At 36.7% G+C, this 19,525-nt stretch overlaps 1 protein-coding gene and 1 pseudogene across 2 annotated transcripts in view; both read left to right on the top strand.

Annotated features, from left to right (window-relative positions):
• LOC147489886 (uncharacterized) overlaps nucleotides 1–2,745 on the top strand; it is a 30,687-nt gene extending 27,942 nt beyond the window's left edge. The window contains exons 2-4 of the mRNA XM_086574759.1: nucleotides 110–2,159; nucleotides 2,320–2,450; nucleotides 2,637–2,745. Of these exons, the coding sequence (XP_086430885.1) occupies nucleotides 110–2,159; nucleotides 2,320–2,450; nucleotides 2,637–2,745 (2,290 nt within the window). The remainder of the gene's footprint in view (nucleotides 1–109; nucleotides 2,160–2,319; nucleotides 2,451–2,636) is intronic.
• A 12,849-nt stretch (nucleotides 2,746–15,594) lies between these two features.
• Nucleotides 15,595–16,256, top strand: LOC147489885 (histone H2B.3 pseudogene; annotated as a pseudogene). The gene has a single exon (XR_015201306.1). The product of XR_015201306.1 is annotated as a histone H2B.3 pseudogene (transcript).
• The last annotated feature ends 3,269 nt before the right edge of the window (nucleotides 16,257–19,525 follow it).

The following is a 19,525-nucleotide window of genomic DNA, read 5'->3' as shown; positions in this document are numbered from 1 at the left end:
GAACGTGCATCAAATTTTCATAAACAGATAGTGCTAAAAGTCGGGCTAGTAGGAAATGACATCGACCCTATCACTTGTTCCTTGTGTTTACTTGATGTGCTACTTGCAGGATGTCTCAACCGATTCCAAAAGATTGGATGAATGAAAATGACAAACTTGGGAGTGTGTATAGGCAGGGGGTTTCCGATTTTATTCTATTCACTAGTGGCAAAGACGAAACGTCGACCACGTGTCCTTGCCCATGTAACAAATGTCGAAATAGGAAAAGGTTTGCATATGATATAGTTAGAAAACATTTGATTCATAACGGTATAGAATCAACATATCGTGTATGGGTTTTACATGGTGAGAACCCATATAAGGATCAAATGGTAAACCGAGTTGAAGAAGAAAATAGTGAGGAAGGACTAGGGATAGGGAATTTTGTTGATGTTGCTTATGGCATGCATGAAGAATTAGTGGGTGATTTGAGTGGAGGCGATGGAAGTCAAGCCGAAGATGTTGAACCACCTATTGTTCTAGAACCTGATTTGGGTAAGAGGTACAATGAATATAAGAAAAAAGAAGAAGAAAAATTATACCCCTCATGTGAGGCTCCTGTCACAACCCTTTCAGCAGCTGTGGACCTCCATCACTTGAAGAAACAATATAATTGGTCGGGAAATAGTGTGACCGCGCTTTTGTCTATGTTGAAAACATGGTTGCCAGATGGAAACACTTTACCTTCTAAGTATCCTGCAATGAAGGCAATGTTGAAAGATCTTGGAATGAAAGCTGAGTGCATAGATGCGTGTGAAAATAACTGTATGCTATATTATAAGACTGAAGCTGATTTGACGGTGTGTCCTCAATGTGAAACTCCTAGGTACAAAGTAAAGGAGGGGAAATCGGGGAAGAAAGAAACAAAAGAGGCGAGAAAAGTATTGAGACATTTCCCTTTGATTCCTAGACTCAAAAGGTTGTACACTATACCATGGATAGCTCGTGAAATGACATGGCACAGTAGAGCGACACCTTCTTGGAATTATATGAGGCATCCAATCGACTCGCTTCAGTGGAAGACATGTAAAGATGATTGGCCAAATTTTGCTAAGCAAGGGCGTAATGTTTGGCTTGGAATTGCAACTGATGGATTCAATCCACGTGGTGTTCAATCCACTGGTTATAGTTGTTGGCCTGTTTTCGTGGTGCCTTATAATCTGCCACCGTCTTTGTGTATGAAATCTGAGTTCCATATGATGTTGTTGTTAATACCTGGGCCGAAGGCACCGAGTCAAAACATCGATGTATTCCTTAGACCACTAGTTGATGAGTTACAACAGTTATGGAAAGAAGGGGTGGCGACTTATGACATGCACAAACAGGAGCATTTTACTTTGAGGGCTATGTTGATGTGGGGCATTCATGATTTACCAGCGTATGGCAATTTATCAGGCTGTGTAACACATGGTTACAAAGCCTGTCCTATTTGTGGTGATGAAACTCCGTCTATGCATCTTTGGAACGCAAGGAAGATCGTCTATACAAATTACCGGATGTTTCTTAAATTTGATCACCCATTTAGGCAAGGCAAGTATTTAAGACTTAAGACAAAAGAGTTAAACCCTCCTCCGCCAAGGTTAAAGGGAGAAGTAATTGAGAAAATGTTAAGTCGTGTCCATTATGTACCTGGGAAAGTATTAAAAGGTACCAAACGGAGTATAGATGATGTGGATGTGGTTGCTATTGGAGATGATGAAGATGATGAAGATTATGAAGTTACTGAAGCATGGTATAAAAGGTCTATTTTCTTTGAACTGGAATATTGGCTGAAGCATAAAATTCGACATGTTATTAACGTGATGCACGATGAGAAGAACGTGGCAGAACACATAATAAATGTGATTCTTGACAAGAAAGACAAAACAAAGGACACAGTTCATGCACGAGAGGATTTGAAGAAAATAGGGATCCATAGTGGTCAATGGATGCAAACATACCCAATCACAGGGAGATATGTTAAACCAAAAGCCCCATTTGTCTTGAATAAAGATGAGAAGCTTGAGTTCTACACAATTTTGAAGAACTTGAAGCTTCCTACAAGTTTTTCATCGAACTTAAAAAACGTTGTCACTTTGAGTCCTCCTGGTTTGCTTACAATGAAATCACATGACTATCATGTGATTATGTGTTATTTGCTTCCAGTTTTGCTTCAACACGCTTTGCCAAAACACCGCGATTTGCGTAGAGCTATTCATCAGATTAGCTTATTTTTTAATCTTCTATGTTCGAAAGTCTTAATCCGAAAGGAAATCCAAGATGCCAAATACATGGTTGCAGAGGCATTGTGTATTGGAAAAGTATTTTCCAACCGCTTTCTTTGATATCAGCATCCACCTCTTGGTGCATTTGGCTGATGAAGGGCTGATTTGTGGACCTGTGTATCCTAGGTGGATGTATCCATTTGAACGGTATGTAAAATGCCTTTACTTTTATTTCTTATTTAGTGGCAATTATTATCGACGAAACTACAAAGTACAATTTTGGTTTTCTTTATTTTAATAGGGCAATGAAGGAGTGTAAAAATATTACGAGCAATAAACGTTATGTTGAAGGCTCCATTCATGGAGTCCTATATTGTTTCCGAAATCTGTTAGGTATGCTATGGAGTACATGCCAAATTCTTGGGATGGAAATCACAAAGCTACTCGTGAGGCGTTTCTAGATGAAGATGGAGAGTATAGTGATGAAGGGCCTATACTTTAGGGTAAAAGCTGTGATCCTAGGCAAGGAACAATGGATACAAATCCGTGGGGTGGGTTCTTTTTTTGACTCCACATTGAAAAGCTTGATGAACATTACAGGTTTGATTTTTTTTTTTTGATAGATTTGACTCAAACATTTACTAGTCTAAAAAGTTGTAATAAATAGTCGTGTCAAACTGCATAAACAAATTGTAGTGAATATCGTGCCTTGCAAGCAACTGCACGTGCCAGAAGAAAAATGGTAGCAAAGATAGAAGTGGAGATACAGACTGAGTTTATTGTGTGGTTATATGACAAGGTATTGTTTTATATATAATTTAGTTTTGTAGGATATTACAATTAGTATTTTAATTTTATCTTTCTAATTGTCGTTTTTTTTTACTTCACAGTTGTTCGCTGCAAAAGACACAGATTGTGACTTATGGTGATTTGTCCAAGGACCATTGTTCAAAGCTAAAACATATAAAAAGTACCGTGTTAATGGTTTTGTGTTCTCTACTAGGTCGCATGACGAAACCGTTTCCACACAAGATAGTGGTGTTTGCATGGAAGCAATCACTGCGTTTATGTCGAGTAGGAAAGACAAAAATCCCATTGATGCATCAACTAAGTGGTATGGGGTTATCAAACAGATAATAGAGTTGGACTATACGACCTTCCAGCATGTTGTCTTTTACTGCAATTGGGTGAGGGTGGAGGACAAGACCAATGGTTGTAAACTTTGTCCAGATTCTAATTTGGTGATGGTTAATCTCAATAGGCTAAAGAATGTTGATCAGTACTTTGATGAGCCGGTGATTCTTACTTTTGAGGCTAGTCAGGTGTTTTACTCGAAGGATTTGAGAAATCCTAACTGGTGGGTAGTCATAAATTCGCCTAGGCAATTGACAAGTCGAGTTGATGAACTAGATGCACCAACTGACTTCCAATCTATTCTTGAGGACCAACCTAATTTGCAACCGTTGATGGAAAGTCTAACCTGATTGTAATAGTTGCACTATTATATTGTGAGATTTTTAGTTGCATGCGAACTTCTCATTTTCTACTTTTAGATATATAAAATCTTTCTATTTTGAAGTTTGTTTGTGCAGTTGGGTGAAAGGTGTGTTTGAGTTGTTTTTTATCCTTTTTTTTTAATCAAGAATAGTCTCTATAAATGTATACTTTTGAACTTTGTCATTTTTTTGTGGTATCCTAGTTTTACCTATTTGTTCTAACATTTTTTTTATCATATAGTAGGCTATTTAATAATGGCACCAGTCAATCTCAACCTATTGCTTCCCACCTTCGAGTTCAGTCCCACTCCATCTCATAATTCAACTTCGGACTCTCGGACATCTCGACCTTTGGGAAACTCACCAACGATTACCAAGTTTCCTATAGAGTTCAATGAGGATGGCATTGCTGTGGGTCTTAACCATGCCAAATGGAATACCCGGGTTGGTATTTATGTTCGATCAATATTCCAATTCATTACAAGGATTGGAGGAAAATAGATGGAAGCTTCAAGGATAATGTCTGGAATAAATTAATGGTAAGGTTTACATGTAATTTAATTTTGATGATAGCATCCATTATTCTTGAATATTAGTATGTTTTTCAAATCCTATATCTACATGTTGTCCAGCCCTATGTATGGAAATTTACTTAATATGAAATGAACAAAAGTCACTTTGTTCATGTAGGAAGAATTTGAACCTAATGTTCCCCAAGCAACGGCACGCCGAGAAGTTGAAAAGGACTTTCCCCAAAAGTTCAGATTAGCAAAGTATGCCCTGCGGAAAGAGATTTTGCGTAAGTGCAAGAGCGTGGAAGAAGCTATTGTAGCATGCCCAGATGGTAAGGACCCAAATCATTGGGTTGCGTTTGTTAGAAATGAGAGTACCGCTGAAGTGAGAGCTAGAAACGCAAAGAATGCAGAGAATGCCAAAAAGAACATATATCGACATACTAATGGGCGGGACACATATGCCCATAAACTGGATAAAATGGTAGGTGTCTATTCTTGCACTAATGATTTCTTATCACGTTATGCTAACAACTATTAAGGATTTTTTTGTAGGATAAAGAAGATCCTAGCATAAAACATGGACGGGTAGATAGTTGGAAAAAAGGACATGAGCATCGTGATGGAACTATATTAGCGAGCGCTCGGACCCATTATGTAAGTTCTAATAACATTGAAGCTTAAACTTACCGGTGTGTTGGTATTGTATATAGACTATGTTGCATATTGTATTACTCATATCGGTGGTTAATATTGTAGGAACAAGTGGAGGCTTCTCATAAAAGAACAAAAGAAGCAAGCGCGGGTGGTGAGGGCAATGTAATGGAAGTAGACTTCGATAATGATGAGTTGTCTAAAGTCTTTGGGCCCAACAAAGGGAGTAGAACTCATGGAATCAGCTCGAACAAGTCTAAGAAGCAATTGCAACGTACAGGTATTGCCAAGGCATTATTGCAGCAAGCAAGCTCTTCATCCAATTCTGAGTTGAAGGGGGAAATGAATGAGGTGAAGTCTTCCTTAGCTAATGTCATGGGCGTGTTAAAGGTGAGTTTGCAGTTTGCACTTGTGCTTTATTGCATACAATATCATTATGTATAACCAATTGTTACTATAAATTGTGTCAGGATGTACTTAAGGCTGTCAAAAACAATGGACCATCGATTGCTCAACCACCGTGCGGCCCAACAACACCAGAAACTGAAGTCAGTTCTAGTTCTATTCGTCACTCGACTCAACAAAACTTGATAAATATGTTTGCTAATTTGAATCCTCCTTCTGGGGCGCTTGGTTCTTCACCAAATGTATCTTTATTAGATAGAGATGGTGTAGTGGTTGCTAAGGGGTATGTCATGACAGAGACAGCTAGAGATTGCAATGGCAGAAAAGTTCTCGCAGGTGAGAAAAAGGTCTACATAGAGGAAGTCTTGGTTGGTGATGCTCTTGTTTACGATGGGCCCCAAGATGGAGTTAGATTTTTGGATGGCTTTAATGCAGGAGGTCCTTTAATTTGGCTAGAGTCAAGGATGCAGTTTTCTTAATAAGTTGTTTGGGATATGCAAACTTTTTGAACTTGGAATTTTTTAGTATGGTTTGGTTACTTTATGTTTTGAATGTCGTTTGTTTTTTGTTTAATATGGATGTCATAGTGACTTGACAAACTTATGGTCTTTTTTTGGTATGGATGAGTATTGACGTTAATATGTTCGTACTATATCTATTTATTAAATTTGATTGCAGTATTTGTATGCTTGGGTTGAAGAAAGTACTAACCCATTTTTAACTCCGCCTGTGCAAATCAATATAATTGGTTTGCACTGCCGGTCCCAAGCCCGGATAAAGGAGGAGGGAGGATGGTGGAGCCTTGGACTGTTTTCCATTGAACGTTGGGATTCTCGAACTAAAGGTGGAGTCAATAGAGCTGATGGAGATGAGGAGGTTCTGCCTGTTGAGTTTTTGTTATTTTCCCTACCTTCTAGACTTTTTAGAAGCTTGTGTAGCATTTGAGCAGTAGCGTGTTTACTGGCTATTTGATTTGTTTACTCTTACAGTACATTTTTCTATGTTAATATAAAACTTTATTTCATGATATTTTCCCTTTTTTGTAGATTACTTTGGAGGCTACCCATCACGGACCTATCGTCAGTGCACCAACGATGTTTTTGGAGATTGGTAAGCCTCGCATATCTACTGAACAAGTTTATCGGCTATATGATTAGATACCATCCTTTATATGTGTTTTCACCTTCATAATTTGAGGGACGGTAATACGGTATATGGTTATCTTAAACTTTTCCAGTCATTAAAGTTTCACAAATCAAAGTAAACGCCTGATAGTCAATTACTCAGTCAAGTTGGAGTTTGAGTTTTGAGCTATCACTATGGTATTTAGATACTTATACCTGACTCATGTTCAATTTGTTTGAGGTAGTACAGAGGAGTATTGGAAGAGGCAGGATGCTGCTCAAGCAATGGCTCTAGTTGAGTGTCTATTAACTATTAGAATATTTGGTTGCTTTTCGTACAATTATCTCAGTCCGATCCTCTTTGTACATTTTCGATACCATGATAACATAGAGTACTAACCACAATCCCATAACCAAGAGTAGCATATACAACCCATCTCTTTGTTTTTTTAAACTTAATATAGTCTTGATTTTGTTCTACATTGTAATATCTTTGAAAACTAGAAGTAGTAGGCTTACAAGTAGGAATAATAGTCTTACCATAAAGTTGAGTAGTTGAAGTGAGATTGTGAAATGAGGTGATTCCAAGCAATGCTCTCCTGTACCAACTCATGATTCTGATGTTTAAACTTAAAACCCATTCTTTTGATGTAGGGTTTTACAAATATTTGTGGGTTGTTGGCTTGTTGCTGACTTGCTTTGTGTGTCTGAACAGTGAAAACAACCTTTTCTTGTTAGACAAGAAGGCTTGTGGATCCGTTAGCCCTCTTCAGCCCATAATAAATAGAATCGTTATTACTGCAAGAAGAATTAGAAGATGACAGTTTTAATCATCTAACAAAAGAGTATTTCCAATCAAAATGTGTTAACGAAAAGTTCAGTGAAATAATCAAATCGTTATTCCTTCACATCTTTTATTTATGTGAAGCTTTATGTCCAAGTAAAAACTTAATCTGTTCCACTATTCCAGCTCACAATGTGACAACTTCAGAGTTCCACATCATAATCATGCATCTTGCTAAACCTGAATCTTGATTCGGAGGCACACATGACCTCTACATCCTCAAACGTCAATCGAACATGCTGCTGCGTACTTGGATTAATTCATTAGCTCAACCCATTTCCAAATGCCAATGAACTACCTTGACAATATTATTTTACTTGTACATGTTAGTCCGTTATGGCACGAGGGGTGCCGGGTCCGTGCAACAACTCTTCAACATGGTAATTTCTTACTTTTTAGCATTATAATATCACTTTTACCACTAGCACAGAGGTACCTTTTATTGATAGAGTGCTTCTTTGAAAAAATTGTGATGGGGAAAATCCCCGTGCAAATTATTGAATGCCTTTATGTTACTGATTCTTTTATAGCTTCACTAAGCATTACATGCGCTTCGTAAGTATAAAGAAGAGTTTGTTGCATTGTGCACCTGTTAATCTCATTGAAAGAATCTTGAAGCTAAATTTAATTTGGAAAATAGACGAAAATGCCAGTAACGTTCTTGATGTTTATCGGAAGTTCAGGTATAAATGCGAGCTCATGTTGCTTGGCACTTTTAGTTAGAGCCAAAGAATTTGGAGATCAATCATAGTTGGAAGAGTTGGAGGCACTACTCTAGGGAATCACTGCTCAGATGAAAAACAATCCAAAGTGATCAACGTTAATTGGCATGGTCCTACTTGGTTGAAACTTGAAAATAAATATTGTTGTGGCTTAACGTTAATTATCTCAGTCCGATCCTCTTTAAGTTTTTTCATATATATATTTGTTTTGTTTTTATGAACACTGGTTTTAAGGTTTCTAAACAGATTGCATAGTCTGTTATTCTTCATTTCAAAGGACATGGACCTCTAATTCCCTGCATTTCTATATTTATCTAACAAGTTAGAAAACAATCACTAGTGTTTCGTTGTGATACCTATAGAGCTTTGTCTTTCTTTAGTACTTGGAGATAGTAATTCAAGGAAAAGTTTGCATATTCCAAAAACTAGGATGTTAGCGTAGTTAGTTAATGTTTAAATAAAAGACGGAAAACACCCACTCAAACGGAAGTAGAAAGCATAGGGAAGGTGTTGGGTCTGTGAGCAGTTAAGGAGTCTAGTTTGTTGGGTGTTAATACTGTGTAAATGCATATTGTCGCAGGCGCTACAAACAATTGATGTGGAGATAGGTGGCCAGCTTGCTGTTAGGAGGAAGCATAGGGAAGGTGTTGGGGCTTCATATTTTGATGCTAGTACATATACACAAGGCCCGATGGGTGTAGTACCAGAGTCTTTTCGCCCTAAACCTGGTCGCCCGTCCCATTCACAACAGAGAGTTTATGAGGTATACATTTTACTTTTTCTGCATGTTTTGTATGCGATTTTTTCATTTGGCATCTGTTTTATATTGTTTACTTGTTAAATCTCAGGATTTTGTTAAGTTTCCATGGCAAAATCAATCAAGGCAGAGTTCAAACACTGTACCTTCTGGCCCACCTGCTTCTTCTTGACTTTCTGTCAGTTCTGGTTTGTCTCGTGCGTATGGCCCTACCTCTGGACAGCTCAACTCAGGCATCTATTCTGGTATAGCAATTCAGAAGGTGGGTGATGTTCCTATATGGTCTAGTATCTGAGGGTTGCTTGATGTTGTTATACATAGCCAGGTGTCTGGTAAAACATTATCATTGTAGAGCTAAAGAATTATTTTTACTGGTTTTGTGTATCTAATTGTGTACCCTTATCATGATTGCATGTGATGCTAAATGTGAATGCTTTATTTCGGGGGTGGGTGCTGCAGTGTTCATTTGGTACAATTGCAAGGCACAGGTGAATTATATGCCATGAAGGCGATGGACAAATTGGAAATGTTGAATCGTAACAAGGTACTGAATTTAGCATTTTTATGGTTTAGGGTTCACAATATTATCTGTTTGTAGCATATCACTGCTAACAGTGGGATGTAAAGTTGTAAACAGCCAACTGCCAAAATGCTAATTTGGGTTGAAATTTCGATGGTTGATAAATTTTCCATATGTCGATTTTTGACACCCATGGGTCGAAAAAATGGCAGATTATCATAATGGGAATACTGTATATCATGCTGTTTCACAGAAAATCACAATATGTTCTTTAAAGGTTTTAAGTTTGTGAAGAGGACATCTTGATACTTCTTGTTGTTACTTGACGCAGATCATGTTATGTATGCGCAAGTTCATCGGGCATGTATCGAAAGGGAAATAATATCACATCTAGATCATCCTTGATAACAGACTTCTGTCCTGGTGGGGAGCTCTTTGCGTTGCTTGACAAGCAATCTATGAAGATTTTCAAAGAGGAATCTGCGAGGTACCTTTAATCTTCAATTAATTTTTCCTCATCTCTATGAATGCCAGTAAACATTCAATTTTGAGGTATGCCCACAAATGATGGTCTTTGGCCATAGATTTAGTTAGCCGCGGAACTGCTCTGAAAAAGCAGATTTTACATTTTAAATGTAATAGGTGCATGAATGGTTCCAAACTTGCCTTTTTTAGGTTGGATTAGGAGAATGCGCAAGTTCACACAAAGCATGATCTGTTCACTGGAATTGATATAAGATAACTTCGTTCAGTAATATGTCCTCAAAACTTGAATATATAGTATCTAGTCTAAGGCTGTCTTGAATATGTGTGTAGGGTTGCGATTCTGCTACAACTAGTTAGCCATCTTTCCATGTAAGTTGTTCATATAGAATGACTACTTGTTTGACGGGGATGTTTTCAGTAGAATACGACACCCATCAAGCATTCTGACCGATTGCATCACTTGAAACCTTCTAGGTGTGCGTGCTTGTACCTATGCTTTTAGTAATTGTTTGGTGGGGAGAAGATATGCATCCGTGATCTTTACATAAGCTTGATGCTATTTTATGTGTTTGTGATTGTTTCCGTTGCATTTTATGCTTACGCTCTGCATGTCTCTCGAAATATTTTTACGCCTTTGAATCTCGGACTCGTGCGGGTTATATTGAATGATCCTTTCTTGGGAAAACGTGTTGAAGAAGGCAACTTTACTACGGTACCTTTGAGGGATGAGTTTCTCCGAAAATGCCCGCCTTTTCATATTTGAAACTTAGTGCAAATACATCGGTGCATTGATATAAGGTAATTAAATGGGACTTGAAGAATCGGTTTTATATGTAAATTAGTTTCACTTTGTTAGATCTAGTAATTTGTGGCGTCGCAGAAATTGGTGTCCATTCATCTGTCTTTTCATTTATATCGGCCATTTAACACTTGCGGAAAAGTTGAATATGACTTATGGCGAGGCTGAAAGATGGATAGTGAATCTTGTCGCGAAATTCAAAGCTTGACGCCCTTAAAGATTGATTCCAAGTCGAGGAAACTGTTGTCATGGAACCCAATCATGTGAATATGTAAGTGTTCAACGGTGTTCCTCCCGCTAAGCATTCATTTCGTCTTTGTCGGCTAGCCCTTTCCAACTCACTCCCTTTCTTCTCGATCGACTTGCAGTGCGACAGTTATTGAAAACACCAAGGCACTCTCTTTTAGCGTGCTTACAAATACGCTAATCTCGTTCTAGAATCTGCTCAAGTACAAACTGCTGTATAAGGTGTCGTGTTTGCGAAAATTTCTTGAAAGCTCCAAAGAATTGTTGTGAATGATTTTGTTTGTTTTTTTTACTTTGTTTAGCTATTTAACCTTAAAGAATTGTTGCAAATAGTATGATCATACCCGTAGATACACACTAGTAGTGGTCAGTAATCTTCAGCATATAGCTTTTTTTGGACTCCATGAGCTTCTTTAGTAATAATCAATAGAACTGTTTTCTTACTCTTCCCATGGAATTAATAGAGTCTGCAGGGTTGTATATGAGACGAGAGAACACCTCCTTGCATCAAATATTTTTCTAGAAGGCACAAAAAAGATGTCAAAAAGTAGGATCTTTGAAGACCGCTCAAATGGAACAGGTTTATTGGAGTTTGAATTGCTCATATTGTTAGGAGTATGAGACCCTGTTGCCACATTTTTTGTGAGTTTGGTTGTTGGACCAGTGAAAATAAATACTAAACTTTCCGATCTCTTGGAAGGGACAAAACATACTGCTACTTAAGAATTATGCTACCACACTCTGTTTTCTGAATTCCGTAGTTTGAGTATAAGGAGCTACTACTTAAGAATATGATATAAGTATATATCTATATATACATATTTGTTTTCTACTGCTCGACTCCTTTTTATTTATTTCTATTGGTGTATAGGATGAAAGGGAATTTTCTGATGATACCATCCCAAAGTCATCCCCTGATGCTTACAACTACTGAAGGTGCTAGTTTTGTACAAATGATGTGAGAGCTTGAGTTTAAGGACAAGTCCCATTGATTTGGAAAACAGTGTGTATTTCATTCATGGCAAGTCCTATTTATGAAAGACGTTTTGGTGATGTTATTTTAATAAAAGATTATGTGATTGGATGTACTTGTAAGATTTCTTGTTTATATTATGGACGGTTGTAAAATACCCAATAAGTGGGGGCATCTTTATGCAGGTTAAGTAGTCTCCCAAAAAGGGAGGGGGGGTGGTTTTGGGGAATTTTTTTTTTTTTTACATATGAAATAGTTTTGTAACGATTCTTCACCATTACTAAGCTTTGCAATAAGTAACACAAAAAAGCATTACTAATGTTAGAAAAGAATAACACAAAAAGCGTTACTAACTTTATAAAAGCGTTACTAATGTTAGAAAATAGTAACATAAAAAAAGCGTTACTAACTTTATAAAACCGTTACTAATGTTAGAAAAGAGTAACACAAAAAAACGTTATTATTTTTATAAAACCATTACTGATGTTAAAAAAGAGTAACATAAAAAAGCGTTACTAATGTTATAAAACCGTTACTGATGTTAAAAAAGAGTAATACCAAAAAACGTTACTAATTTTATAAAACCGTTGCTAAAGAGTAATACAATTGAGCAAAGAAAACCGTTAGTAAATATTTTAGTAACGGTTAGAAACCGTTACAATAAATAATTATTTAACGGTTATAAACCGTAACGAATATTAATAACGAATTAGCAACGCTTCAAATCTGTTGAACAGATAAAACCGTTACAAATCTTTTTAGTAACGGTTTCTGACTGTTAGGGATGTCCTGTTTTGGTATAGTGGTGGGTTGAATTGATTATTTATGCAGGGGTGACCCACTCTGTGATTTGGCTTACACCAGTGTAAGTATAAAGTAAGTTTTAGTTTGGTTATTCTATTATTAGATACAGTTGATTTAGTACGGATTGGAGCTAATGCGCCTCAGTGGAGGAACTACCTGCCTTTTAATTATTGTGATTAAGAATGTTGTATTAGTCGTTGGAAGTTAAAGCGCCTCAGTGGAGGAACTAACTGCCTTATGGATTGTGCATACATATGTATTAGTATGATTTGTATTTTAGGGCTACTCACACCAGTATTGTTTATAATGCTAACCCGATTTGTATGTTTGCTTATCGGGTGTGTTCATTAAATGAACATAGTTGATAAGTCTTGACAGGTTTAGTATTGAAGAAGGTTGGTTGCTGGTTGTGGTTTGCGTTAGCGTCGCATTTCATGATAAGTTTTGTTTTCCCTTAAGGTGAAATAGATTTTCAGTTGAGACAATGTTTTTGTATTTTCATTTGTAATTTTAATTAATATAAAGATCGCGAGTTATTGAAAGGAGATTTGTAACCTAATCTGATTTGTGAATTTTTGTAATGAAGAGGACTTTTGTTTAATTTGAAATTTTTATTGGTTTTTAATTATCCACATATTTAAACTGTTTATGGTTTTTGGAAGTTGAGAGTGCATCACACCTTGAAAATCGAAGAATCGGGAACAAATATTATTTTCCGAATTTTGTCGAAATTCGGGGTGTGATAACTTATCTATTTTTATTTATCATATTTGCTTAAGGACAAGCAAAATGCTATTTGGGGGTTATTGATAAACACCCAAAAGTGTAGTTTAAACTTTTTAATAATATTACATTTAGGTCAATTATGTTTATAATAAATAAGAGTTAGTACTGTTTACGTGTTTTTGTGTATTTCATGTCTTGAATCTGTTTATGTGCTTAAAGATGTATGTCATTTTGCGTGGAAAACGAGTCAAAATGATTGCTAGAAGAGTTCTATGTTTAAAGCCCAAGAATCAAAAAGGAAAAGTTTTTTCAAGCCCAGTCAAATCTGAGAAGTCAGTTAATTCGGGTAGAAAAAGAACATAAAAGTCAACAAAACTTCAAATAAGCGTATCTTTGGACTCGAGCATTGAAATTAGGCTTACTTTATGTCAAAATGATCGACTCAGAATAACTTTCCAATGGACCCAGTCTTGTCCCAATCAGAGATGTAAAAGTGGACAAAAAGTGTATTGAAGTAATTTTCAACAGTTGTGGCCTTTTTAGACTTAACCTAATGGACTTTGGGCTCACATTAGAGGCCCAAAGTCCCCTTTTTTGGCCCATGCACGAAAATATAATTATAACCCTCTCCTATATAAAGAGAGTTAAAGCTAAACTTATTATCTCCTTCCTCCCTTCTTTCCCATTAGTTTAGTTATAATTAAGGTTCTCTTTCTCCCCTTTATTTAGAATAGTTTAGTTTAGTGTAGTTTATAATTAGAGTTTGTAGCCACCATTAAAACCATCAATAAAAGCTTAGTTATTTTACTTTAATGTCTTATTCTTATTGTTTAGTTGATATGAATCCTATGACACAAAGCTAAACCTCTATTAGAAGGGGTTTATGAAGCCACGTGATGATGATTAGTAATTAGTTGTTATTGTTTTTGCAATAGAGTTTCAAGTCCTTTGTTGTGAGTCTCTAGAGATAAAACTCATAACAAAGGGCTAGAGATTAGAAACCCCATCAAAGAGATTTGTGGGGGTGCTAATCTCTCATGCTAGTTAGACAATGACTATAGAGATGTAGGTTGTTTACTAGGGATAAATGAAAAGCGATTCGATGACTAAACTAATAGCCAATCGAATCGAATCGCGTAGTGGATTACCTCTCTAATTATCTTTCTCTCATTTAAATCTACTATTTCGTATATTTTATCTAATGTTTTCATATTATAAATTGCTTTTTCATTATTGAATAGTTGTATAGTCTAAATCTATGTTAAATACGTACAAACAAGAGTGGTTCGAACATGACTACTCTCCTCTCTATCACATGATTTTGAGAGTTTTATATATTGATAAGTATTGTTTTCCCATCTCTAATCTATTGTTTTTTAGTTATTAAAACTTTACTTATCAATAGTGGATGAAGATGTAATCCAGGCTGGGATTGATCTTCAAATTGTCGATGAAGCACTTGTGCACCATACTAGGATTAATTGTTTGTTTAAAAGATGTAATATTGTTATAGTTGTCATGCTACTCTTAAACAATTTATTATTCACTTATGAAGTATGAAATTTTATCTATGTTCTTTGCTATCCCTTCATACTTATGCAGTTTATATATTGAAATTAGTCTGTTGATTTCGATACTACTATAACAGATAAATAATATCAATTGGTACTATCTATATCTATTTATTTGAAAACAAATTTTTTGATTTCGATACTACTCCAACAGAAAAAATTAGTACCAATTGGTACTTTGAATATTTTATCTTATGGAAAAACATGATGAAGAGCAAAGCAAAACAACAAAAGTGATGAGAGTGACAAAAATCGCATAGAGTGACAGAGAGGTTGTAATTTGTGAGCGCAAGTATGGTACTTATAAATTTTTGGTTCGGGTCGGGTTCAAGTTGGTCACGATTTCAGAATACGAGTCGGGTTCAAAATAACAAAGGCCGAATCCAAACAATAAATCGTGGGTCTAAGCCCACACGAGCCGAAAATGTCAGCCCACATTTGTACCTATGTGCATCCACACCGTTTATACCCAGTTGTTCTATGCATGTTGAATCTATGGTCCAAACCACTGCCATGTCACCAATCCGCGTTTATATTACAAAACTAATCAAAACAATTCACGGACCACGTGCCTTTATAAACAGAAAAACTAAAGTTTCTAGCAATAGTCCGATCAACGTTTCTCAAGACGCCAACTCATCGATCCGTGCCAACCATAAAAATCCAATCAACCCAATTTCACTTTCTCTATAAATACCAACCCCACACCTATACAATACTCATTCCAATCTTCACCCTTTCTTCAAACCCTCAAATTCACGCCTCTCAATTTTCTGCAACAAAATTTCCAATGGCCCCAAGAGCAGAGAAGAAGCCCGCAGAGAAGAAACCAGCAGCAGAGAAACCCACTGAAGAGAAGAAGGCTGAAAAGGCTCCAGCAGAGAAGAAGCCCAAGGCCGGAAAGAAACTGCCCAAGGAAGCCGGTGGAGCCGCATCCGCAGACAAGAAGAAGAAGAGGTCAAAGAAGAATGTGGAGACCTACAAGATCTACATCTTCAAGGTTCTCAAACAAGTCCACCCTGATATTGGTATCTCCAGCAAGGCAATGGGTATCATGAACAGTTTCATTAATGATATCTTTGAGAAGCTGGCTCAGGAATCTTCAAGACTTGCAAGGTACAACAAGAAGCCCACCATCACTTCTCGGGAGATTCAGACTGCTGTTCGTCTTGTTCTTCCTGGTGAATTGGCTAAGCATGCTGTCTCTGAGGGTACCAAGGCGGTTACTAAGTTTACTAGCTCTTGAATATGTTTTTGTGTTGGGGTTTGTTTCATTTCAGGGTTTTGTTATGTTGTGAATTGTCGGTAATGTTAGTTGGTTGTAGAAATACTGTTTGTGCTTGTGAATGGAATAGTTAATTGGGTGTTCTAAAATTTGTATTTCTGTTCTGTTTACCCAATTAGAATAGGATGGTTAAATCTCTTTTCATTCTTACTTTGTTTGTGATTTATTCCATTTTGAAATATCCATTATGTGCATTGATTTCATATCCTGAATTTCATTTCATTGTGTCTGATTTATTTGTGTTGATAACTTAAATTAGGAAGAAACCAGAAAGACAGAAATGTGATGATGTAGTAGCAGGTATTTGTAGAGAACTAGTGTATATATTGCAACTAAATATGAGAAATTATCATGAACTGGCTTTGGAGATGAGCTAATTAACCTGTTGTGAGTTTGTGACTTTGTAAAATGTCAATTCTACTGGCACACATGAATAATCCCACCATTGATGTGGGGTGTTGTTTGCATACACTTTTTTGTTCTTTTTGAAATTTGAATCCCCTGTTTGTTGTGGTGTACATAGAGGGGAAACAATTCATTTAAGGATGTATTTGGCTTGAAACTATTTGGTTCATATGCTTTTGAGTTGAGTTTTATATGTTGTAGTCTCTACATGATTTGAGACTAGAAAAGCTGACCAGAAATCAAGCAACTCTAAGTGTGGTGTATGTTCGTCCCTGACATAACTAATCTATTCTAATAGTGAAAGATAGACTATACTTAGCTCACTATTCCCGTGAAAACTTCAATAAGAGATTTACATTTCTGTTATTTGTTGGGTAGTTTCTTGTGTTAGGTAGTTCAGATGTATTTCTCAAATAATTAGCTGTTTGGGGAACTTGCTTTAGCCAGTGTGCTTGTTTTGAGGTATCTTCAATGATGATCTTTTATCGGGCGCGGTTGAAAGCTCCTCATGTGGTTGCTATGTTTGTGTTTAGGGTTCTGGCTATAGGTGCCTTAAAATACTGAGTTTTTCCTGATTAACTCTTGTAGTCAATTAAAAAGGAATTTGTTGTGGTCAATGTTTTGTCATTGATGTTTTTCTTTTCTATGTACTTAATTGTTATTCTATATTTAGGGTCTTGTATTTGTAGTAACATTATGTTTATAAGTCATGTAGGATTGATTGATGGCCAGTTTTGGGTATTGTTATCTCGTCAGTATGTTAGTTCCTTCAGTTTGGTGTTCTCCAGACAGTAAAATCCCCTGTTCTGACATCTTTTTTCTATTGTTGGATTTATTTAGAGCAGTTACTAGTGTTGGTTTGATTGTACTGCTATAGATGTAGCAGTCTAATAGAATGTATGTGTAGATAGTATGACTAATTGGTATGTGGAATTATTAATGCTAGGTCACAAGTAAAAGCATTAGTACTTGAATTTATGGACCTGAACTCCTTAACCTAGGATGACTTGGTAAATTTTTATCCAAGAGTTTGTTTTGTACTTGATCATCATTAGCATTGTTTTTGTTGCCATCATGATCATTATGTTATGAAGGGAACTCGAGAGTGACATATGTAGGGACACCTTGTTTCAGGGTGGCACTGCCCTCCTATCCGGTGATTTCTGAACATGTCCCCCCCCCCCATAACGTAGAAAACGAATAAATGAAAGAACCATACCTTTTGCAGAGACTTGAACTGGTATCGTGGTGCCCATGCAGATCTCTCAGCACTTCCCAATTACCTTATCACCTTAGTATCTGTAATCATCTTAGGTTGACAGAACCAGAGCCTTCACAACTGGGTCTCTCATGGTTTGTGGATTCAAGAGCCTTGGGGAAACTTGTCTGATGAAGGTTGAAGAGACTCTGTGTGAATGTGATGGGTGGGCAATGGCCAGCCAGATCCTTAGGCAAATCTCTTCCCTTCCTAGCTTCCGCTGGATTTTGTCGTTTGATACATTTTTTTTTGTCGTTTGATACATGGTTATGGCTATACATTCTCACAATCGAATCGGTAATATATTTTTAGAATTGTAAGATAAAGTTATTAGAACATGTGAAATTACGTAATTTCATGGAGCGTTAGTGGCTATGCCAGGATCATGGGCTTTGAGCATTTGAAATTACACGTTCAGTCATTTGAGTTCATTTAAATTCTTTGTTTGTTTGGTATTTATTGTGGATGTTGTGTCACTACTGGCAAGTTGAGTTCAAATTTTCAAACATAATCATTTTGATGTGAAATTTTCAGTGGTTGTGTCAGCCTTGTTCAGGCAGTGCTTATGAAGGGTGCGTTAATGGGATTTTTATCCCATTAAGAATTGATTTGCATCAGAATGGCATTGGTACGCAGTTATTCTTGTTCTGATGATTTTGAATTTTTGTTTTATCTATCATCTGCAAGTCTGTTCGACAGCTTTTCCTTGGTTAATGGCTTTGAACATCTTGATAATGCTAGTACCATGAATCTGAGGAGGGTCCCAAGCTTAGGTTGTTTAGTGAGAGCCTCTCTCATTGAAGGCCTGGGCACAAGGGTTGTTAGTGCTGTTTTGTTTTTAGTCAAGTAAAGCAATGTATGTCTTAAGCTTTCATTTAATTTTTTTTTTTATTGCAGTTGAAGTGGTCTTTTAGCAAGGTCTTTACAGAAGTGGACTTGGGATTAAGTGTCTGCAATCTGTGGAATTTTTGGGACTTTAGCCTATGTACTCAGTTGCAGGAGGTTTTAAGTTGAGAAATGATGTAATCACAAGAAAACTCTCTGCGCACATATGAAGAGATCAGAGGTAAGATTTATAGTGAATTTTGTGTCGCCACAGGCAAGTTGAGTTCAAAACTTAAAGCATCGTTGTTTTGATGTGAAATTTTCAGTAGTTGCATTGCCTCATTGTGCTACCTGTTCAGGTAGTGCTTTGTCAATGAAGGGCGTGTTAATTGGATTTTTGTCCTGTTAAGAATTGCTTTTTTACTTATTTTGATTGCATCATATTGGAATTGTTATGCAGGTACCCTCTTTCTATAACTTTGATTTTTGTTTTATCTATCATCTGCAAGTCTGTTCGACAGTCTTTTCCTTGGTTAATGGCTTTGAACATTTTGATAATGCTAGTAGCTTGAATATCTGAGGGTTCCGAGCTTAGGTTGTTTAGTAAGAACCTTGGTAGGCTTGGCACAAACTTGCGGTAAAGGGTAGGGCTAATTTATAAGCACTTGGTTTGTCTGGTCACTCACTCAATCAAACCCTAAACCTGAAGAAATACAGGCAGGACCAAAAAACCTGTACCAAATAGCAGTGTAGGCAAGATTGAAAACCTTGAGTCCAGTTGGAGTTTGGAAAAATGAGTCCCTTTGGTTAGAAAAAACACACGCTTGCATCTTCTCATACTGACCTGTGTTGGTAACTTTCCAAAGGTGA

The sequence above is a fragment of the Coptis chinensis genome, chromosome 7 (assembly GCF_015680905.1).
Source record: "Coptis chinensis isolate HL-2020 chromosome 7, ASM1568090v1, whole genome shotgun sequence".
NCBI classification, from domain to species: Eukaryota; Viridiplantae; Streptophyta; class Magnoliopsida; order Ranunculales; family Ranunculaceae; genus Coptis; species Coptis chinensis.
This window is presented reverse-complemented; position numbering and strand designations above follow the sequence as displayed.